The sequence below is a fragment of the Nyctereutes procyonoides genome, unplaced genomic scaffold, assembly GCF_905146905.1.
Source record: "Nyctereutes procyonoides isolate TBG_1078 unplaced genomic scaffold, NYPRO_anot_genome, whole genome shotgun sequence".
Classification (NCBI taxonomy): Eukaryota; Metazoa; Chordata; class Mammalia; order Carnivora; family Canidae; genus Nyctereutes; species Nyctereutes procyonoides.
In genome coordinates, this window is record NW_026575043.1 from 3,037,725 (window position 1) to 3,062,227 (window position 24,503).

The 24,503-nt window shown below is 43.4% G+C and overlaps 1 protein-coding gene across 3 annotated transcripts in view; it reads right to left on the bottom strand.

Moving 5' to 3' along the window:
• Nucleotides 1-24,503, bottom strand: part of CARMIL1 (capping protein regulator and myosin 1 linker 1) — a 325,852-nt gene that overhangs the window by 299,041 nt on the left and 2,308 nt on the right. For all 3 annotated transcript variants that reach the window (XM_055322435.1, XM_055322434.1, XM_055322433.1), the window contains exon 2: nucleotides 22,418-22,515. In XM_055322435.1, the coding sequence (XP_055178410.1) occupies nucleotides 22,418-22,515 (98 nt within the window). The remainder of the gene's footprint in view (nucleotides 1-22,417; nucleotides 22,516-24,503) is intronic.

Below are 24,503 nucleotides of genomic sequence, written 5' to 3' on the forward strand. Positions count from 1 at the left end.
CACTATAAATAAGTGACTAACAACATTCTGACCCGAGAGGTGAAAATTTTGGTAGTCTATTAAAAATAAAACCACCACTCACTCCCATAACAAAGAAAAAGTCTTTAAACTTCACTTTTAGATCCCCACAGAGGGGTCGAAGGAAAAGTCATGTCTAAACAAAATAAGAACATGATAGGATGACTACCTCAACAGTATTCCCTCCCCACACTATTTTGGCTCCCAGAGGAAACTGTTCCCCAATATCTAAATACTTTTCTTTTACCATCTTCTTCTTTAACATGTATTTTTAATAGCAGGAATATGTCCCATTCTGCAACCAAGCAAAATTAAAAACAATATCAGATCTTAACCTTGGCACAACAAAACCTGGAAATCATGTGTTTCTTGTAAACTGCTTTTTTTTAATATTTTATTTATTTATTCATGAGACATACACAGAGAGAGGCAGAGACACAGGCAGAGAAGCAGGCTCCATGCAGGGAGCCTGTTGTGGGACTCGATCCAGGATCATCCCCTCAGCCAAAGGAAGGCGCTCAACTCTGCCTGTGCTTTCTCACGAGCCTGCTGAGCCACCCAGGCGTCCCTTGATCTCTTTTTAAGTGACGTCTTAGACTATGTCACCCACCTAACCAATGTACCAGCATACAATTATTGTCGTATAAAGTACAAAAAAGGTGGCCATAGACAGAGAAATGCAGATCAGCTCAGGGAATGTCTAATTAAGTGAGGAACACAGATACCCAAACAAGTGACATGCACAGAAGACAAATAAATTCCATGAGAGAATATAAGGACATAATAGAAGTGCAGACAAATACTCTCTGATCACTTTTCTAATTCAAAGCTCCAAATAGTTGATAAATATTTACAAGCACAGGTATTAATGCCCAGTGCTGTAATGGCCAGGGCACCATAGAGAACAGTCTGGTGGCTCCTCAAGAAGTTAAACACAGAATTACCAGCAATTTCACTGCCTGGTATTCACCCCCAAGGAACTGAAAACAGAGACTATTAAGTTGATGTTCAAGCACAATAGCCAAAACATGGAAACAACCCAAGTGTCCATCGACTGATGATTTTTTGTTTTATTTTGTTTTAAAGATTTATTTATTTACTTATTCTGAGAGAGAGGCAGAGACACATGCAGAGGAAGAAGCAGGCTCCATACAGGAAGCCCAACGTGGGACTCGATCCCAGATCTCCAGGATCACACCCCGGGCTGCAGGCGCCGCTAAACCGCTGCGCCACCAGGGCTGCCCTCCATCGACTGATGAATGGATGGATACCCAAAATATGTTCCCGCCCATGCAATGTAATTATTTAACCATTAAGAAGGAATAAAGTCCAATACAGTATACAATGTGAATGAAACTTGAAAACATTATGATGAAATAAGCCAGACACAAAAGGAAAAATATAGGGCTCTACTTACATGAGGTACCTAAAATAGGCAAGTCTGTAGAAACAAAGTAGAATGGTGGAGGGAAGAGAGGAATGGGGAGTTACTGCTTAATGTGTATAGAATTTGTTTGGGGTGATGAAAAAGTTCTAGAAATGGTTTAGTGGTGTTGGTGGTACTGTAAATATACTTCACACTGAACTGTACACTTAAAATGGTTAAATTGGTAAGTCTTACATTATGCATATTTGAGCATAATTTTTAAGTAAAAAATATATTTTATATATAAATATTTGTATATATTTATATGTGTGTATGTATATATATATTTTTTGTTTGTGTATATATATATATATATATATATATATATATATATATATATATTTTTTTTTTTTTTTTTTTACCCAATGGCTGGGGCAAAAGCAGTTCAATGAACAGTATGGCATCAGGGTAGAGACAGGCACCAGCCCCACTCTCCTGACAGTCTTGCAACAGACAGTCCTAGGTCCCTAACCTACACAATGGCTACATATTCACGAAGGATGACAATGATCTCCATGTTCCCATAAGAGAAACACTGTATTGCATTATTCTGTGCACTCTCAGCTGAGCAACAGGGACACCTAGGAAAAACAACTTTAGAATAAAAAAATTATCCACAACCTCTACTGGATGCAACTCACTAAATAAAATTTAAAAGTCAAAAGTCACCCATAAGAGCAGCAATTCACAGCAGAGAAGAGTCACAGCTCATCAACTTGCCACTTGTTTTAATTACTCGACAAAATTAAAGTCAGTTCAGACGATGATAATACTTCATCTCAAGTTGGGAGGGAGGACTTAGTGAATTCTCTTACCTTTTGAAATGCAAAGAAATGAGGATCTTGCAAGGAAGAAAGGCTTCAATTACTAATTGAACTAGCTGGGCCCTTTGCTGCTAAAACATGAACAGCTCACCATCGCACCAGCTCTCACAACACTCTTGGGAGGAGCCTCTGCCACCCTACGCCATTAACTTAAAAAAGCACAGCTAGGGCATGAGCACTAACCCTCAGGTCCTCTGATTCCCAATCTTCCAAAACAAAAATGGCTCTTTGAAGACCCCTGCATCTTTCCATATCTAGACAGACAATGCCCATTGTTTTCTGCCACCAGCGCAGCAGGCAGACACTTCTGCTCAGGGTAAGATTCAGAAGTGTCAAAACATGTCAAAATCTAACCCTGCAAAACATGTTTTAAAAAGCTTCTCACATCTCTACTGGAATACAAAGTGGCAAATCCACCAGAAGCCAAAGGGCCAGACTTCCCAATTTGCTTTCAACCTCATCAAAGCGATAAAGTACATTCAATGTTAAAACACAGAGCCAAAAAAAAAAAAAAAAAAAAAAAAACACAGAGCCAACCCACAGTCAGTGTGAGACTCAAGGGTTCTCAGCAACTGCTTTGCCCTGGCCTAAGTATATAACAGGAAAACTGTGATATTTAATATGCACTAACATGCATTAATTGACGCATAAGCAGTGAAACCTCCGAATCTTAGGATCTTAGATCATAGGAGGCATTTTCATACTTGGATGTCCTCTAGGGCATCCCAGTCAAGAGGCTGAGCAACCTATACCCGAACTTGTCCAGCTCCAAGGATCTCAGGCCCATCCTCCACCCCACACACAAATCAGCACATTGTATTACTGGACAGCTCTGGCTGCTGGGAGATTTTTCTGAGTTTCAAGACCATCCTCAGACCCTGGTAGCTTTGATCAATTGCCCCCAGTTCAAGGCCACAAACACTAAATCTACCTCCATCTCCTCTGAGGCAGCCCCTCCCACATATGACGGATGCTCAGCACTGAGGGGGAGGCCATCCCATGATAGAAACCATACAATCAGGGAGACTCATGTCTTTAAGGAACTTTGCCTCGCCCCATCTCAATACTCTTCTTGGAGTAAAGTGTTCCAGGGACTCCTGGGTGGCTCAGTTGGTGAAGCGTCTGCCTTCAGCTCATGATCTCATGATCCTCCAATTGAGCCCCACATCACATGGGGGGGTCCCCAGCTCAGCGAGGGGGGGGGAATGCTGCTCCCTCTCCTTCTGCTGCTCCCCCTGCTCCTGCTCACTCGCTCTCTCTCTGCCAAATATTGGATAAAAAATCTTTAAATAAAAAAATAAATAAAGCAAAGTATTCTGAAATTACTCTAAACATATCTAAGAAGCAGACCATACGTCTTCTCAAACCAAAGTCAATGGAGGAGATCCCCAAAAAGAAAAAAAAAGTGTTTCTTCCTCAACTTTACACAGTCAGTTCCCAGGTAACTGCCTTCTTCCCTCAAAACACGGCTCCTTGACCCAGATGGTACACAATAACTATTTGATTAAAAAAAAAAAAAAAAACCCTCAGCAATCTCCCAAAAGGTAGTATGAATTGATGTGTTTCTTCTTGACCTATTTGTTTTCCATCTGGCTTATCTGCAAAGCATCAGAAGCAGATATGACAATAGTTTAAAGGGAGGTGTGAATTCTAATATACAGCTCCTTGTGTCAAAGAAAAAAAACTGAAATGAGTGGTCAGCTTTTCTCTAAGTTCCTCAAAACACTGGCGTCCTAGAGGTTGTGACTTGGTGCTTTGTGAAATGTGCAATGTATATTATGTAAGAATGCTAATGGTTCCAAGAACAAAGAAATGGAGAAGTTTGGAAAATGCAGAGTCCAAGTTCTCAGGCACAAGCCACTTTGCTCCCAGCACATCTATTCTGATCTCAGGAACAAGAACTGTTCTAGGAATAGAGGCAGAGAACTACACAGGGTTTCTTTTGATTCATGTGCTAAAAGGGGTTGCTGGTAGAACCACGAGGAAATGAGATCCTTTCTTGGTACTTCCAACTGTTGGTGAGATTTTAGGTGATAGCATTATTTGTTTATAAATAAGAAAATAAAACCACACATTATAATTTTATCACACAAAAGAAATGAAGTGTCATCTCTGAAAGCCTAAGAAATTTTTTCATTGAACCAGCAAGAACAACTCTCAGGATGGGAAGGAAGACTATCTTTCCAGGGAAGGGAAGAGCTGGCAGCCAGGTGAAAATTGAAAGTAAACACCATTTCTCTCCCACCTAAACGATGAACCCACGTCTTTGGAAACAGGAAATAAATCACTCTCTCTGAAATGCTGTGCAGAAGGGGAAATAAGAAAAGCATGTCATTTGCACAGGGACTCACATTCCTGAGGCAGAGGTACACACATCATACAATACCACAGGGTAGGAGTGGGCAGCTTTCCCCCAACCCACTCACCCCCACCCCCACCCCACCCCCCGCCAAAGCATCCCATGAACCCCTGGCTCAGAAACCAGAACGATGGGCAGCAGAACCCAAACCAACTGATCAGGGAGCACCTACTGGCTTTCTGGACCACACTCATCCCTGACCAAACCACAGAACCCAATCCAAGTGTCTGCAGCTGCTGGGACCCCTGCCTTGCCACTCCACTGTGACTGATCCCAGAGTCCTGCAGGATGCTAAATTAAAGATCGGTGATGTCAGATACAGCTGCTGAGCAAAGGGACTCTGAGAAAACCAGTTAGGGCTTGATATTTGTACTCCAGGCCCAGCTCATTTATTAGGCAAATATGCCTGTAATCCATGAAAAGATTGCTGTGGAGTAGGAATGCTTGACACAAAAATACAGTAAGGAAATAGGTCCGAGCTCTCACACTGTGCAATCTCCTCGAGAATGCTGGTTTGATAAGAGAATCCTGACTGTGCTTAGTTAGGCCCCAAATCTTTGAAACTAGCCTTGAAAACAAGCACTGGCCTACATTCCCATAATCCATTTCCCAAGTGGAGTCAGCTAACCATCTGAGCAACCAGTAAAATATTCTGCGTCTCCACTCATTCCTTCCCTGGAGTGATCTGTGTGAAACAGTCCAGTGAATATGTTGCATGAAGGTAGTGGTGTTCTGTTCCAGGTTTTACTGGGAAAGAGAAGGAGGGACTAATCAACAGAAAAGGGCCTGTGCCACTAATTCAAATGAGAAAGAAATTTTCTAGGTCCACTGAATTTTTAGAAAATGATTTAGAAGGCTAATCTCAACACTCGATTGTAATTCCCGTAATTGATTGATTGATTGATTGCTTTCTTTCTTTTTTTCCTTCTTTCTTTTTTTTTTTTTTCTTTAAGGTTCTAAGTCTCCCTCCTGAGAATCCCTAATAGGAAACATTAAGAGAAAATGTTAATGTCCAAGTCATCCAAGTCAAAGCAATTAGTCCCTGGGACAAATTAACGATGAGTTGTCCTCTCTGGTTTGGTTTAAGGAAGTGAAGCGAGGCCTATGGTTTTCTGAAACATGCCCCATGCAGGTTTCTTTGGGGCAGGTCAACATAACATGCTGTATTCTTTCCTGCATTGTGGACCTCAACTACGTATAAAGCTGTCATGATGAGACTGTTTTTAACCAACGAGGCAGGGACTACCAAGGGGCTGCTGAGGCCTAGCCAAGCAGAGAATCTCTACCTTACGGAAGCCGAGTACCATGAACCTGCCTGCAGAGCCCAACTGGTCTCCTAACATACGTTATCTAGCCATCAGCCTTTTACAGGCCACAAAGAACAGACGTATACAGAGGACGTCCCAATTCATAATGGTCTCAGATGAGGATATTGAGAAGCAGGACAGGAATCCCTACCAGCAGCGGCCCAATTGGGCCTTGTAGAAAACTAAAACCACTATTTCTGGAGATGTTAGTTTCAATTCAGGGACACCTGGGTGGCCCAGTGGTTGAGCGTCTGCCTTTGGCTCAGGGCACGATCCCAGAGTCCCGGGATCGAGTCCCACATCGGGCTCCCTGCATGGAGCCTGCTTCTCCCTCTGCCTGTGTCTCTGTCTCTCTCTCTCTCTCTCTCTCTCTCTCTGTGTGTGTGTGTGTCTCTCATGAATAAATAAAATCTTAAAAAAAAAAAAAAAGTTCAATTCACTCAACTTTAGGCTCACTCTTTTCTAAAGCAGCCTCCCAGGCAGGGCCTTATCACCCTCACTCTGCTTCTGATCTTCTTGCCACACACAACTGGCTCATTAGCAGCTTCACACTTCGTGGCTTCTGCTTCTATGAGGGCGTTTACTGCTTTATGCCTTCTGCTTTCTTCTCCCTTCTTTCTCTCTTTCTTTCTTTCTCTTTCTCTCTTTTTCTCTCTCTCTCTCTCCACACACACCCCTCTCTCCTCGAGGACAACAAGAAGAATCTCTGTCCAGTACACATCAGCGCTGTCAGGTGGGTAGAGCTGCAGGTTACACAAGCTGGTGGTTGACTCAAAGATGCTCACTTTGGGAGTCAGGCACAACCATCCCTTCTTCAATAGGGTGTGAGGTTTCCTGTACCCAGCACAGGGATGCTGAGAAGGAAAACCCCAAAGGAAGCTGTAGACTGGGCAGGCTCCCAGCGGCAGCAGACGCCTAGCACAACCTGCCTAGTAGAAGTCATTTTCCCAAGCAGGTTCTAAAGTCCTGTAGATGACAGGTTACCATTATTTCAGGATAAGACTGATTCATTCCATGGGTCTCCGATTGGGACTTAAGAACGTTTCTCAAGTTTTGTGTGGCTCACCATCATCCGAAGGGCTCATAAAAACAGACTGCTGGGCCCCACTCTGGGAGTCTGCAGTTCAGCAGGAGTTTGCATTTCTAACACGTTCCTACTACTAATAGGATACTAATATGCGGTTCTCAGAACCACACACTGAAAATCACCACTGGGACCTATTAGGTGTCTTATGACAACCTTCCATTTGGTACAATCTGTGATTTTGTTTCATATAGATTTATCTACCCGAGTACTTCAAAAAATAAGTATTTTAAAATGAATATAGGTTTTTAGGTCAAGTCACCATAATTATATCACAGAACTGTACACTTTCAGACTTAGACATAACTATATAAGTAAGCATGACTAGGTACTGCTCTCTGACCTATTGGGACCCACTGATCTACACCAGTGGTTCTCATACGGGGGCCATTCTGCCACTCAGAACATCTGACAACGTCTGAAGGCATTTCTAATTGTCATAACTGGAAGGAAGAGGTGATGCTGCTAACGTCTAGTGAGCAAAGGCCAGGGATCTTACTAAACATCCTATTATGCACAGGCAGTCCCTTACAGCAAGGAACTATTTGTTCTAAAATGTCAATAGTGCTAATGCTGATTAGCCCTGACCCAAAGGTGTTGAGAAGGTGAGAATCCCGAGTGGCCTGGAAATTAAGAATCCTGCATGCCTGGGGATGCCCTAATGTGGAAGAGCAGAACCACACAAGCCAATGAACCCAAGCAATACCCCCTGCCACAGAGCAAAGAGCAATCATAACTGAAATGCAGGGAGAAGCAATATAATTAGGCACCAGGACAGGCAGCAGTGGCCAAGGGGCCGTGAAAGCCTGATGGGGATGAATAAAAGCCAACTACTGATTTTTGTTTTGTTTTTTGTTTTTTTTAATCTAACTTGGAAGTGAAAGAGGGGCTTCAGCATATTTCTGAAGATATCTGAATTTGCAATAAAAAGGAGTTAAAAAATGTACAGTACTGCCTTCAGAGACATAGTCCTCAATAACATACTTAAAGCCTTTCTTAAAGAAATATTTCTCAAAAACAATGCACCTCCCCTAAGAGCAGAAAGGGGAAAAAAATTCTGAACCCGTTTCTATCAATAAACCAATACTGGCTGAAAATAGCTCTGGGCAGAGAAAACATCAAAATGAATATCTTGCATAGGACCAGAAGAAAATGCAAGGGAGACATTTCTTTTAGAATATTTATATAGAGCATGTAGCACTATCACTGCACCAGCACCCTCAACAGCAATGAGCACTAGGATTCACTGCTACCTTTCTATATGCCAGACGGTATTTAAAATATTCTGTGTATAATCTCTCATTTAATTTTCAAATCAAATCCATAAAGTAGGTTCTATTATTACACCCATTTTATAGATGAGAAAAGTGAGGCAGAGGCAGGTTGAATCACTGGCCTAAGGTTAGAGCATAATACAGCAATTTCAGAATTTAAACCCAGGGGGTAGTGTCTGGGGGCTCAGGCAGTTGAGTGTCTACCTTCAGCTCAGGTCATGATCTCAGGGTCCTGGGATCAAGCGCCGCATCAGGCCCCCTGCTCAGTGGAGACTCTGCTTCTCCCTCTCCCTCTGCCTCTCCCCCTGCTTGTGTTCACTCTCGTTCTCAAATAAAATCTTAAAAAAAAAAAAAAATCTCAAAACCAGGCAAACTAATCCAATAACACACAAAGCTGCCACAAGAACAGAAAGCATAAAATGTCCATGAAGACATTTAAAAAAAAAAATGCCATCCTGGATTATAGGCTGATTCCACCATAAGCATCGCTCTTCAGAACAGGAAAACGTGGAGAGAAACTGGCTCTTCTCAGGGAGCATGGAGCCAGCCAGAAAGGGACCAAGCGTGAAGGCCTCCCACACAGGCAGGTACCTGGGGACACCACTGGGTCAGCTCCCCAGACAACCTGTAGACATCACATAAAATGACAGATGTCGCTTTCGTTAAACAATGCATAAGAAACTCTAGGTACCAAGGTGCTAACAGCCTCTCCTCTGCTCCAGTTGCTTTGTTAACATGCAACCCAGACAGGGAAGGCCGGCCCGACCTCTTGTATCCAGGCCTCGTGGGAAAAACAAGAGGAGTTCTGCAAACAGCCCATCTGAGGAGGGTACCAGGAGAGAGGGTTGGGGATCTAGAAAGTTCTAGAAACTTTCTAGGCAAATGGCTGAGAAGGAAACAGCTCCCAGAAGCTTACAATTCACTCAGATGAGGAGTTCTCAGGGGACCAAAGCTCAGACAAGAAGCAGGACAGAAGCCCAGGAGCCCTAAGTGGCACAGTCTGCAGCAGCAAGCTGTCTTGGGGGGAGTCTGGACAGGCTGGCTGTGACTTTCATCAGCACAAGGAGCCCCAGGAAGGCAGTGAACAGAGCTCGGGATTCTCACCTTCTCATCCTGGCTAGCCCGAGGATGCGGCCACCCACCCCCCCATGACTTAAAAGAAAAGTTGCTGGCTGCACCCCCAAGTGCTGAACTGAACCTTCCAAGACTGAGCAGGAGAACAATCAGAACCAAGGCTTCTCTTAGGGCTCAGCAGCTCTCTCCTCCTCGGAGGGAAGATGACATCTTGGTTGCTAGTGATGCAGGACAGATGGACTCAGGAAACCCAAAACGCCTACTGATGACTTACCAACCAGGCCGACTTCCACTTGGCCAGACTTTGGGCTCCTGTTCCCTGAGGCTACTGTGAGGCCACATTGGGCAGGGAAGCTGGGCATCGGGCATCACACGGCACAGAGATGGTCTGAAAAGAGCCTGGCAAAGCTTCTGACATCTCTGCAGCTGCCCCCTGCTATCTGGCTCCTGTCCTCCCTTGTCTATTCCACCAGGTGACTAAGAACTTGGCACTGCAAGGGGAAGGAGCCTTGTGTGCTTGCTCGCTAAGGCAAGAATCAGGGAAGCCCCAAGGAGTCTCACTGGACCCCAGGCAACATGGAGCACGCCAACAGCTCTGTAAGGAGACAAAGGCAGGCTGAACCATTGAGGGGCTCAGCAAGGAACAAGGGGCTCTCTGAGAAGCTAGCTGCTCACGGAGGACGCTCCCAGGTCCTCAGCTGGACATGCCCCCCACCTCCCAGGGTGGGAGTGGTGGGAGTGGTGGGAATGGTGAGTAGAACAGAAGGAAGGCCCAAGCCAAGGCTGCAGACAGAGCAAGGAAGAGCCATGCGACCCATGAGACTGAGTGGCAGCTACACACAGGTAAAGTAATCGCCATCACAACTGTCTGGGAGAGGGGCACTTTGGGTGGCTCAGTGGTTGAGCATCTGCCTTTGGCTCAGGGCATGATCCCAGGGTCCTGGGATTGAGTCCTGCATCGGGTTCCTCGCAGGGAGCCTGCATCTCCCTCTGCCTGTGTCTTTGCCTCTCTCTGTGTCTCTCATGGATATATAAATAAAATCTTAAAAAAAAAAAAAAAACTGGGAGGAAAAGTAATGTCTCCTCTCCTGAGGACACTAAAACACCCACTAAGACACAGGAGTAGCTGTATGTGCTCATTACCTTCATATTCCTCTCAACCACACTTGGTCTCCTGAAAGTGGCCTGAGCCTTATCACCTGCAAATCTGCTCAATTACCATTTATAAAGAGGGTTCAAGGACCCAAGGGAAGAAAGTCCCATGGCAGGGGCAAAGATCAAAGATCTAAATCCTACAATACAATCTCACACAAGTTAGGGTGTGCAACTCTGGGAAAGACTTCTCTGGTGTGGGAACAGGGAGAGTCCAGAGCCAGGACTCCTGCTGACTTGTCACAGCAAGCACAGAGCAGCATACACAATGGTCACATCACACAAGGCTGTGTATGTCATCTATACTTCAATAAAAGTTTTTTTTTAAAACTAAAACACACACCACACACACACACACACACACACACACCAGACTATGACTCTGGAAGCCCATTTGCAGTCACCAGAAAACACAAGACCCACAGGACTCCAAGCCTGCAAATATACCATAGGAGAAAAGACAACACATCCCACAGGCTCGCCCAAAAGGGCCTGAAATTGCAAAATAATAAAAAAATAAGTGCCACCCGGGTGGCTCAGTGGTTTAGCGCCGCCTTAAGCCCAGGGCCTGATCCCTGCGTGAAGCCTGCTTCTTTACCTGTGTCTCTGCCTCTCTTCTCTCTCTCATGAATAAATAAAATATTTAAATAAATACACACACACACACACACACACACACACTTGCTTGCCTCAGGAGCTAGGGTCTGAAGAGTGCTGGCCTAAGAAATACAAGAACTTCAACAAAGAGTATGAGCGAGTCTGTGAAATAGATTTTTTTTTTAAGACAATGAAATTGATGTCGTAGGGGAATTATTCTCCATTGAGACTTCCTGAATAACAATCAGGTGAAAATGTATCCTTTAAAAAGCCTGTCAGAAAAATAAATGAATGAATGAATGAATGAATGAATGATAAAAAGCCTGTCAGGCAGCAATTCCACTTCCAGGTATTCATCCAAGAGAAATAAATATGAGAATGTACTCATTTAAAAGGCAAAATATTGGAAACAACCTAAATATCTCACAATAAGTGTTAAATTATAGCAATTAATGAAGGGCCATACAGAAGTCTAAAACATAGATACATATTATTCAATATATACATTATACACATATAATATTAATACATATATAATATATATTAATACATATATTATATATATACATTATTGTCATGGAAAGCTTTGACTTGAAATACTAAATTTTTTTTTAATTCATGAGAGACACAGAGAGAGAGGCAGAGACATAGACAGAGGGAGAAGAAGGTTCCCTACAGGATGCCCAATGTGGGAATTGATCCCAGAACTTCAGGATCACACCCAGAGCCGAAGGCAGACGCTCAACCACTGAGCCACCCAGGCGTCCCAATACTAAATACTAATACTTTAAAAAGTAGAGTACAAAATAGTATTCATACTTTCATTTAAAAAAAAATCATACGCTTATATGTACATACGTGTAGAAAAATATAAAAGAATCCTTAGTGATAGCTTTTCCAACGGTCACTTCTGAACTGATTGCCTAGGTGATACTTCACTTTTGCTTTCCTATATAACTTTTTAGTAATGTGAATAGCACAGATACTTCGGAAATTTAAAAAAATAACAAAAAGAATGCATTTTCAAGTGCCCAAGCAATGTGCAGCTGGCATTCTTTACTTAGCAGACTATAATACATTGATGTTTCCTATATGGTCAGAGGGATAATTCTGTGATGACACATGCTCTACCCCCTTTAAGAGGCACAACCCACAGGAGCCCACTGAAGACTCAGACAAATTCTGTTGATTTCAGTTTCGCCTTGTTTACCAAATACTTGTGATCCCAAAACATCTACAGTCTAAAAGGCTCATTGATAAAGTAGGATGATTTGTGATCAGAACAGTGAGAACTCTGAAAGCAACATCCTCCTCCAGTAAGACCTGTGGGAAGCTTCAGCCTGAGAACTGAAGGAGCAAGGGAAAACGATACAACCATCTTCACATGCTTGAACCACACTCCTGGGAAAACTAGAGTTCTGTGATGTCCCAGAAAATTAAGCTACAATGAATGCAGATGAGCTACAGAGAAACAAATTCCAGCCCAAACTAAAAAGGGCCTTCTAAAACTTGTTTCTCCCATCTCTGAAAATAGTTAAGCAAAAAATGGACACTCCACTGTGTATGGATACCCAGGGATGTTACAGAAGAAACTTCTTATAGGCTAGGATGCCTGGTTAGATGCCCACTAAGAGTATTCCAGTTCCAAGACCCTCTGGGCAACAGTCAAGGATTGCAAGACTCAATAAACTTCCCCAAGGACACCTGGATGGGTCTGCAGTTGAGTGTCTGCCTTTGGCTCAGGTCATGATCCTGGGATCAAGTCCCACACGAGCTCCCTGAGGGGAGCCTGCTTCTCCCTCTGCCTGTGTCTCTGCCCCTCTGTGTCTTTCATGAAAAATAAACTCTTAAAAAAGGGGGGGGGGGGCCTGGGTGGCTCAGCAGTTTAGCACCTGCCTTTGGCCCAGGGCGTGATCCTGGAGTCCCGGGATTGAGTCCCACATCAGGCTCCCTGCATGAAGCCTGCTTCTCCCTCTGCCTGTGTCTGCTCTCTCTCTGTCCTCTCATGAATAAATAAATAAAATCTTAAAAAAAAAAAAAAAAAACCTTCCCCAGAGCCAGCTGAAGTGAGCCCCTCCATGCCAGACAGCATCCAAAGGACAAGGACCCTAATCCCAGCTGACACCCATAAATGTCTCCTGAGATGACAAGGCCCAGGAGTTTGCAGAAATAGACACATCTGCCTCCTTAGCAGGGACTAAGCACATTTATGTCCATGTCTATGTACAGTTCAGGCCATGTGTCCATCCCTGCTTCTATCTCTAAGAGAACCCACCATGCACACCTACCACAGCTAAAGAGACCAAGACACCTGCAGGCCAAGGTTCATCATGGCACAATGTTTTCAAAACAAAAACTCTCTCTCAAAAAAAAAAAAAAAAAAAAAAAAATCAGGAAAAGGACCCAGTGGGTGAAAGTGAACAGACTGTTTCATTTACACACACACACACACACACACACACCATCCCAACCATTCTTTTCCCATCTTTCCCTCTCCTCAGAGGTGGAGAGAGTCATCTATTTATTTATTTTTTTAAGATTCTATTTATTTATTCATGAGAGACACACACACACACAGAGAGAGAGGCAGAGACATAGGTAGAGGGAGAAGCAGGCTCCATGCAGGGAGCCCGATGCGGGACCCAATCCCAGGACTCCGGGATCACGCCCTGGGTGGAAGGCAGGCACTGAACTGCTGAGCCACCCAGGGATCTGGAGGGTGATCTATTTAGAGAGAGAAAAACAGGACACAGTATCCAAGACTGAGATAACACGCCCTATATACACTACATTCTTAAACTCTATTAAAAGAGAACAAGCATTTTAAAAGGGGGAGGATGATGGAGGTGGGGAGGCTGAATCTTCTACCATTTACTCACTTTTATAAAGTTGCATTTTTCAATCTACTTTAACAAGATATAGTAACAGTCTCCACTGAAATGAAACAGTGTTACAGCAACCCTTCACTAAAGTCTTTGTTTCCTCCATTAACTCTGGAAGAGTTCTTCTCCCTATTCATTCCATATTTTGTATGGATCTCCTGGTCCATCCATTTCCACAATGTCCCTTTCAAACCACTCACACACAGCCCTGCCTTCCCAGGGTGGACCGAAATGCCCTGCTCCGCGGGGTCTCCCTAAATCCCAGAGGCTGGAAAAGAGTATCTTTTTAAGAACAATGAAAAGTTACACCAGGGCTGGTATACATGCAAGGGCTCCCGCCCAAGGTCACCGGACTCTCCCATCCTGACTACAGCAGAAACGGGCAGCTGCAGATAACAGAGTAGAACATGAACGCAGCTCAGGTAACAGGTGCACATTGGCCAGAGCTGCCTTCTGGAAATATATGCCCCGAGCCAGAGGAGGCCTCCAACGCCCTACCCAGAGATCAGTGGGAGCTGGCTCCCGCCTTGAGTCAGGGTAAGGTCTGAAGCACTTAAATATGGATTTATTTCTAATTTCCCAGGACTTCTGCCAGAACCCTTGGCAACAACGTGTTGCTTTCTGATACCCTCTCCTGAATCATGTCAACATTGCTTGCTGTTTTCCAAAGCTCAATTTTCTCGAGTCAGGTAACTTCACCCAGGTGCTCTGAAAATTACCTAAGCACTGAATTGTAAGCGATCCTTAAAAGTTGAGGCTCCTAATGGTACCACAAAGAGAACCGTTCAAATTACCCAACGATTGGCACAAGATCCTCCAGCAAAGGGAAGTAAGCCCAGAGGCCTGGACAATGGTTTTCTGACAGTGTTCTTCAGAAGCCACTGCGGTCTAGAGACATATGACGTGACTTCATCCCTCCATCTACTGTCACAAATGGAAGAAAACACACACACGTGACCTGATATATTATACTAAGTTTTACATATTTGAGGTAAGCTGTGCTGTCAGTGTAAAACCACGGTCATACAGAACTCAGAATAAAGCTTCTCCTGCCATCTCTACTTGGAAAGCATCCTGAGACTACAGAACTAGCTATTTTAAAAACTGTGATAGTTGTACCACTTAACTGGTGAATAGGGAGTCTCTCTATACTGTATAGCCAAAACAAAATCCAATCTCCCCCTTCTCTTTCTTTTTTTTTTTTTTTAAGATTTTATTCATTCATTCATGAGAGACACGGAGAGAGAAAGGCAGAGTCACAGGCAGAGGGAGAAGCAGACTCCATGCAGGGAACCTGATGTGGGACTCAATCCCAGGACTCCAGGATCAGGCCCTGGGCCGAAGGCAGACGCTCAACTGCGGAGCCACCCAGGTGTCCCTCCCCCTTCTATTTCTAATTTATGTTCATCAAAACAGCCTCACTGAAATTGCTGATTGGGTTTATACTATTTTGGATTCAATTATAAACTTGCAAAACAAACTCCTAAAATACCTCTACTTTATGGGCTCCCTGGAATATTAATTTGTTTTAAAAAGTAATACTGGTGGGGATCCCTGGGTGGCTCAGCGGTTTGGTGCCTGCCTTCGGCCCAGAGCGTAATCCTGGAGTCCCAGGATCGAGTCCCATGGGAGTCCCATGCTCCTTGCATGGAGCCTGCTTCTTCCTCTGCCTGTGTCTCTGCCTCTCTCTCTCTCTCTCTCTCTCTCTCTCTCTCTCTCTCTCTCTGTCTCATGAATAAATGAATAACATAAAAATAAAAAAATAAAAAGTAATACTGGTTTAAAAAACAAAACAAAAGGGCTGAACACCATTGGCCAAGGCTGATGTACCTGGAAGTAGCTGCAAAACACCAATTCCAGATCGAATATTTGTCTGAGAAATGACTGCCACAGGCTGAGCTGCTGAACCAAGTCAGACATCAGGGACAGGGACATCAGAAAAATGTTAAGCAGGCTAGCCATACAAAATAAACAGGGCCTAGTCTCGAAGACTATTTCCATATTTGAGAATATCTGAGATTTAAAATAATTCACAACTAAGTGGATTAGATACTTAGAAAACTTTTATGTAAGAGATATTCCCCCTTTGAATGTATTTTTTAAAATAAACAGGTATTAGTAGAGTTTATATTTTCAATTAATGAAAGTACCACCACCAAGATATTTTGGATATACATTACCCAAAATAAGATCCTTAAACTTTTAATTTTTTTTTTAAGATTTATGTATTTATTCATGAGAGACACACACACAGAGAGAGAGGCAGAGACACAGGTAGAGGCAGAAGCAGGCTCCAGGCAGGGAGCCCGACGTGGGACTTGATCCCAGGTCTCCAGGATCACACCCTGGGCTGAAGGCAGCGCTAAACCTCTGAGCCACCCGGGCTGCCCAATCCTTAAACCTTTCAATGCTTGTAATGTTAATTTACAGTTATTCCAACCAAACCTGATTACGATGCTCAAATATTATAAATAAATAGTCAAATAAAAAAAAACACATTAAAGAGATTCTGGGTTAACTCTTCAAAAGGAAATAAATGAACAATGGATGAACTGTTTCAAAGAGAAGAGGTGAACACAGCAAAGTGGTTCCCATCGCATTTGCACTTCTCCCACCTACTCAGTCTAGTAAGAAAGGCAGTCCTGCTTCTGGCCCATTTGATGGCGGGTGTGGAAGAATGCAGGTCTGGCAAAGAGGACACAATCCAAATATCAAAGTGGAACAGAAAAATGCGAAGCTGAGGCCAGGATGAAGCTTCCACATGTTTCAGAGCCACTACCTGGGAGAGAAGAAACCACATTCCTCTCCCCAAGGCCAACAACACCAGAAGTGTGAGTGGGAAGAGGTCACCGGCAACCTTGCTTCTTCCTGACAATACTGTTCTTTCAACCATTTGTCCCCCACAAAAAAAAAAGAAAAGAAAGAAAACATCCAGGCACTAGCAAATGCTGTCAAAGATCTGGAGAGACTGGATTGCTCACATACTGCTGGAAGGACTATGGAGGGAGACAGCCACTTCTATGTTAAACGGGCAATTCTAAATCAAAGGTACAATTGCAACCCTTGGCATTTATCTGGCAGAAGTCTGCAACCTATCTCACTTTTATTCCTAATAACCCCAAAACAAAAACCACCCACAGGTCCATTACCAGGTGAGTGGACATCCATACCAGAGAATATTCCCCGGTGGGGGAAGGGGGCAGAAGGACGGCTACACACATCCTAGAGGAATGTCTGGAGAATTATCCTGAGGAAAAAAAAAAAAAATCCCCAAAGGCATATAGTGTGTGATTACATTTACATAACATTTTTGAAGTAACAAAATTAAAGAAAACGAAGACTATATTAGCAGCTCGCTGGGGGTCAGAGAAGTAAGCACACTAGTTTGGCTCCAAAAGGCAGTACGAGGGCTCACTGTGGTGGGGAATTGTTCTGCGTATTCCAGGATCAATGGCAATATCCTGAATGTGATATTGCCTCTAATTTTGCAAGACAGGAGAAGCTGGGTAAAGAGTACAAAGGATCTCTTTGTATGACTTCTTACAACTGCAGGTAAATCTACAATCACCCAAAAATGAAAAATCTAATTAAAAAGATGCACAAATTAAGACACATTTTTAAGAGTCCAGGTAGTGCAAAAATGGAGTAAACATTCAACTAGCAAATCAGAAAATGGAATGAATCAAAGACAGACAGAATCACTTCCTAATGGCATGCCCTGAAGACAAGAGAAAGAGAGAGAAAGGTATTACAGCAACAGATGACACGTGCCAGTGCATGGCCTTCTGTGGACCTGCCCGCCACATACATAAAATGTATGGGGCCTGAGGACCGTATGTTAGGAGAGCACTCCTAAGGATGGACAGCCTGTTCTATCTTCCCTTTGTCCCAAGAGGCACCAGCTCAGGCCTGCTCCACCTTGGTTTCCTAACCTACAGTCATTAGGCTCTCTGGCCAAATAAGTTTGAGAAAGACAGCATGCTTCAGCTCATTCTCAGGAGTCAACAATGCCTATCATTGTATTAGTGGCTCTGCGAAGCCATGCAGTGAAGACACTGGTTTATCTTTAACAGCCTGGTTGCCAACATATGTGCCCACAGAATGCTCTTCCCCTGCATATCCTAGCATTTCTGATTTCATGTGACCAAAGCTTACCTGAGGAATTTGAGATCTGCTCAGTTGCACTCCATCCTGCTGAAAAGTGACATAAACTATAAATATTGTTCTTAGCCTTATGGTGACCTGAACACAACCCCTTAATAAAGGCAGCAGATACTCGGGCATCAGGAGTGGCATTTTCTGGGCGCACCTGGGTTGCTCAGGGGTTGAGAATCTGCCTTTGGCTCAAGTCCTGCATTGGGCTCTCCACAGGAAGCCTGCTTCTCCCTCTGCCTGTGTCTCTGCCTCTCTCTGTGCGTCTCTTAAATCTTAAAAAAAAAAAAAAAAAAAAAAAAAAAAGTGGCATTCTCTGTGCCACGGAGAAAACAATGCAGGACCTCTCAGTTCCTCTTGCCTTATCACCTGTGTGCTGTTTATCATATGCTGGGCATTGCACCAAGCAGTATTAAAACATATCCTAGCTCACGTTCAAAGCAATTATTTACAAATAGATACTGTTAGAATACCTGTTTCATTAGAGAAAGGAATGAAGGCTCAACAATGTTATACAGTGGCTCCGGGTGTGACTCCAAGGCCCTAGTACTCTACCACGGAGCCTGTGACTGCCTCCCTAGAGACGGGAGGATAAAGTTCACCTACAGGTTATTAGAAACAGGTGGTGAGAAGAGACCTATTTACCCAGTCCCAGTTTCACCTGATATCCGGATTGCAAGAAAAGGCATTAACTCTATGCCTGGCCGTTCTCCACTCTGTACCTGCTCCAGCCCTGCTTCAGCTGGTTCTCTAACAGGTAATCCCCTCTGGCTTCCAGGTATTACTCCGTCCCCTGTTCTGCCCAGAACACATCTCTACTCTTCCCTCAGTGACTCCTACTCAGCCTCCAGAGTCAGCTTAGGGTTCCCTTCCTTCTAGAAGAACTCTTCCCTGATATGCAAGCCTGAGTCTGAGGTCCCTGTGATGTGCTATGACAGCCCTCGGTCATCCTGCTCATGGCACCGCTCAAAGCACGGCCCCCACACGTTTACCTGCCCCATGAGAGGGTGAGCTCTGAATACATGAGGTCTTGTAGGTACTGCATGTGTGGCCACAGGACAAGCTCAGTAAGTCAGGAAATTATCTATAAAACAATCGATCAGCCACACAAACACAAGGATTCCTGATACTTCTAAGGTCCAAATCTTCCTGGTCATTGGATGAAAGTGTGAACAACAAGCCAAAGGCTATTTTCTTTTTATTTTGGTAATAATGGTGAAGCTAGGGTGCCTGGGTGGCTCAGTCAATTAAGGGTCTGCCCTTGGCTTGGATCATGATCTGGGGGTCCTGGTATCAACCCCATATCTGGCTTCCGGCTCAGTAGGAAGTCAGCTTCTCCCTCTCCCTCTGCTCCTCCACCGACTCGGACATGCACATGCACGCTCTCTCTTTCAAATACAATTTTTAAAAAATAAAATATAATGCTGAGGCAGATCTGAGTTCAAACCCCAGCTGAGTCATGACTAGCTAAATGACCTGAGGCAACTTAGTGAGCCTCACCAAATCTGAACAGAGATAAATAGTGCCCACATCCTGGGATTGCTGTGGAACTGAATAAGCTAATGCACAATTGCTCAGCAGAGAGCCTAGCACTTGGTCAATGTTCAATAAATATTAGTTATTATGACCATGAAAAGAAGGAAGATGAAGATAAAGCTTCTACCAAAGATAAACTATAAAGAGTATAAAGTCTCCAACTGTTAAAAAAGGGGAAGTAGGTAACGTATAACATGCATACTCACATACTCGCAACCTTATAAGGAGGAAGACACTGAGAAAAGAAAATTCAAACAAGATATATTGAAGGTATTAAACCAACTCATTTATTACAAATGTTAGTGGACAGCCAAAGAAAGTCAGAAATGAACATTATCAAGAGATTTCCCTCCAGTGTTTTCATTTAAGTAATTGAATTTCTCTCAATTCAGAAACTCCAAAATCAACAATGTAAAGGTCAGTTTGTCATTGACCATCTTGCTCCAACTTGAATATTTCTATTAAGATTGTCAGACTTAGGGATCCCTGGGTGGCTCAGCGGTTTAGAGCCTGCCTTTGGCCCAGGGCGTGATCCTGGAGTCCTGGGATCGAGTCCCACATCGGGCTCCCTGCATGGAGCCTGCCTCTGTGTGTGTGTGTGTGTGTGTGTGTGTGTGTGTGTGTGTCTTGTGAATAAATAAATAAAATCTTTAAAAAAAAGGAAGATTGTCAGACTCTGAATATTTCGATTAATAACTCCTGTCCATGCATGTAAGGAACAGCCAAAACAAGTTTATGCCAAACGACCAGAAACTACTTAGGATCCAGATTTGGGGAGATAAATGCTTACAGGTACAATTCAAAGATGGGTGCAATTTGGTTACAACCTTGACTCTAGCTTACATTGAGATGAGCATGGGGTGGGGGTCTGGAAGGGTCCTTAACATTAAATTCTCAACATAACTATTTGTAAATGGTGCTAATTCTGTTATACTGAGCATTTAAATTCATCTTTGTAATTTTCAGTTTGTAAATTTTAATCATGGCATGGCCTCATTCTTAGCATGATGAATAGTATCCATACCAAGTAATACCATGCACCATGTCAGACTAAGGTAGCAAACACTACTTGACTACTACAACAGTTATAGAAAGGTGGATCCATCTACGTATTTACTTTAAATGTATAAAACAAAAAACGGCAGAAATAAAATGTCTTCTCTCTCCACTACCACCTCCCCAAAATACCACTATCCTATAACACTAAGTAAAATATACCCTAAAGAAATGTACTCTTTATTAAAGCAAAATAAATCAGAATGATGGCACCCATCATTTCTGCTACTGGTAACCCTAATTATGAAGGCTACAGGAACACACTTTGTTGCAGGGGCAAGGCCCCTCAATGAAGTCTTCCCACTTCAATTTCTCTGCCATCCTGACGTGTATGCATAGACCACAGAGAAAGAAGAGTCATCCATCAACAGCATAATCCTCACATCTACAGGGAAAGGCAGCCAGATATTCTAAAAGATTCTCAAGACAGATGTTATCAGAGAGACACTTCAGATTCTGTGGCAAATTCAACTGAAGAAACAGACTATTAAAAATATTCTAAAAAAAAAAAAATTCTCTTTCAGGGTGCCTGGGTGGCTCAGTTGGATATGCATCTGCCTTCAGCTCAGGTCCACAGTCTCATGGTTCTGGGATCGAGTCCCACATTGGGCTCCCTGCTCCACAGGGAGTCTCCTTGTCCTTCTCCCTGTCTCTCTGCCCCTCTCCCCTCCATGCTCACTCACTCACTTGTGCTCTCTCTCTCTCAAAAAAAAAAAGAAATCTTTTTAAAAAATTCTCTTTCAATGACAGGTACTTGGGATTCATTTTAAAATACTCCAAGAAGGGGCAAAAAAAACCATAGGGAGATCAACGATAGTGGTAAAATATGAAAAACTGTGGAAGCTGGATGAACACATACCAGGTTCAATATACTATCTCTACTTTTGCATAGGTCTGAAAATTTCCAATGATAAAAAGATAAATAAAATATTGTCTCCAACAAAACACACAACATGTATTCTCCTAAGGCTCAATCTAGGTTTGCCACAACCTCAACCTAGAAGCCAATATAATACCAAAAAGGGTATTACACCTCCCTAAAACTGCAGTCTAGTCACTGGCAATGCCCTCCCCGACTCTGTGCCCAATGCAGTCCAATCCCTGGATCCCCACAGTTCTCCCACACGCTCGGGGGGGACCCTGAGTCCAATCTCAGCACTAGCAGGTACTGCCTCCACCAGGCATCTTCCTTCAAAACACCAAATGTCCCCACGACATGACAGGTGTCTTCTTCCCCTTGAGATGGACTCAGATATAACACCTGAGAACATTCAGTTACATAGTTAAATCAACATGAGATGAATTTTTTTAAACTCCTCCCAAAGTCCTCACAAATGAAATCATACAATCAGCCACAACAAAGACACCTATAAAGAAGCTCCACTTCACATCAAATTGAATAATTTGATAACAGGCTGTAGGAGATCATCTCAGCATGGGTGACTGTGACAATCTTTAAAAATACAATGTTTCAAACTTCCATCTGGAACACGTAAATATCCTACCATTACCTTTCTGGGGGCAGATATTCCAGTTAATCCAGGACAAAATGGCCTCAGAACTTTCAAGCAAAATAAGAAACACAGCACTTGAGTTGCATGGAAATTAAGCAATCAAAACAACGAAGGCGAAAAACACTTTCACTTCCAAGCCTTTTCAGAAACGAGAATACTTACCAGCACTTTGTTTTCAACTTTGTCTCCTTTAACTTCCAACTTTACTTTCTTCTTCACTGCAATTTTTATCTTTCTGCCAATAACATCCTTTATGCTTTCTGAAAGAAGGGAATAGTTTTCATTACATTCTCTTATTACTAAGAAAAAAGCATTAGGAAGGGGAGAACATTTGAAGGAGTACTTTTGGTTGTTTTTATTATTATGGATTTTTTTTTTTTTTAGCTCACTGTAACAAGCCTGATAGTGATCAGTCACCACATATTTAACGAACACCTACTAGGTGTGTTGTATTGTATGCTCAGAAGCGGAGGCAAATACACCAGTATGTGACAGAAGCCAGTTCTTGCAGGGTGTGACATAATCTCGCTGGGCAAATGGATGCACACCCAAGGAAAAACACAAGTAACGTCAAGCAGTATCACAGAGTGCTGTGTTGTGTGCAGACTGTATGCACAGCAGGAATTCATAAACTCCCCTGGCTGGTTACCTCTAGCCCCTAAGAGCCTCTGTGTTCATCACAGGGGCATAGAAATGTCAGTATTTTTCTAGGACTGCCTAACGTGATAGTTAAGAAATATGGCAAAGAACCAGAAGCAGACTGGACAATGTAGCATCACAGCACAACACCCCAAAAAGTAGTCAAAGACAACAGGAAAAGAGGAATCAAGAGAGAAGGGGACACTTCAAAATTTGGATGGTGGCAGGAATGACTCCAGTGAGTATCCCAAATGGAACGGGTCCCAAATCAAACTCATTCCCTTCCCTACTCCTCTGGCCACTGATGATGAATCTTGTTTTCCAAATCAGATAGAAAGCCAGTCACCTGCTCTCCGAGAACTACCTCCTACTAAACAGCTCCCGACCCCTGGGCTTGACCCTGCATTCAAGGACTCAGAATCTCTCCCCAAGACAAGTCCATGACATCCCACCTATCAGCCCTCTGTCCCCACCCTAATCAAAGGGACCCTCCAAAAAAACACAGGTCTGATCACATCACTCTTGCTCTAGGAGTTGCTGTCATGTTGGAATAGACCCCAACACTGCAGCATGCCACTCAAGGTCTTTCACATTTTTTCAGTTTAACTTCTCAGCACACATACTTAATAATAATCCAATCATCCCTACCATCTCCATCTTCCACACCCCTGTGACAATCTTAAAAAATAGGATTCTGTATGTCCTACTCTCTTTCGTGGGATGCCTTTTCTCATTCTCCTTCTGGCTATGTTCAACTTCAAAATATAGCAACCTCCTCTCTACTCCCAAAGCTCTGTATTCTATATTATAATCATGTTGGCTTACTCATATATTCAACAAATACATGGACACAGGAATAAGCTCTGGGATTCCAAGTGTTCCACCAGGTCCTGGGATCCAGATGGCCCCTGCCTTTCAGAGGTGCTTACAATCTACAAGATACAGACGGACGCCTCTAGGCAAATCTGCACTCACCACTGTGAGACCATGGACAAGGAGACTCCTGAAGGGTTCAGGGAGTAGGGGACCCCTAAGCAGAATCTTGAAGGAGTAGGAAACAGACCACTGGTCCAAAGTGCAGTGTACACTACAATCCACTGAGGTGCAAGAAGGAAATAGAATTTTTATTTATATCTGCAATGGTATCCAGATTATGTTTTAAGTTATACGTGCTAAATGAAGTTTGTATGTAGCTTAATAAGTAAATATGTTTATTAAGGGGTAATCAAGTATTCTTATTAGAAAACCCACCACAAAAGTTTAGAGCTGCCAAGTTAGGGAAGAGTGAAGAAGGAGAAGGAAGAACATGGAAACAAGAGAAATGCAGCTCATGGGGGGACCAGCAACAGGTGGGATGTGTGGGCAGGAAAGCGGACCTCACTGTGCTGGGAGGTCTCTATGCACCTCCGATCTTATCAGAGCTCCAAACAGATAAAGACTACTCCTCCCTCCCCTAAAAAAAGGTATGTGGGAAAGAAGCCATCAGAAATAGACTTAAGAGTGGGGCCTGGGTGGCATCGTGGGTTGAGCTCCCTGACTCTTGGTTTCGGCTCCGGTGGTGATCTCGGGGTGATGGAATCAGCCCCATGTCAGGCTTCCTGCTGGGTGT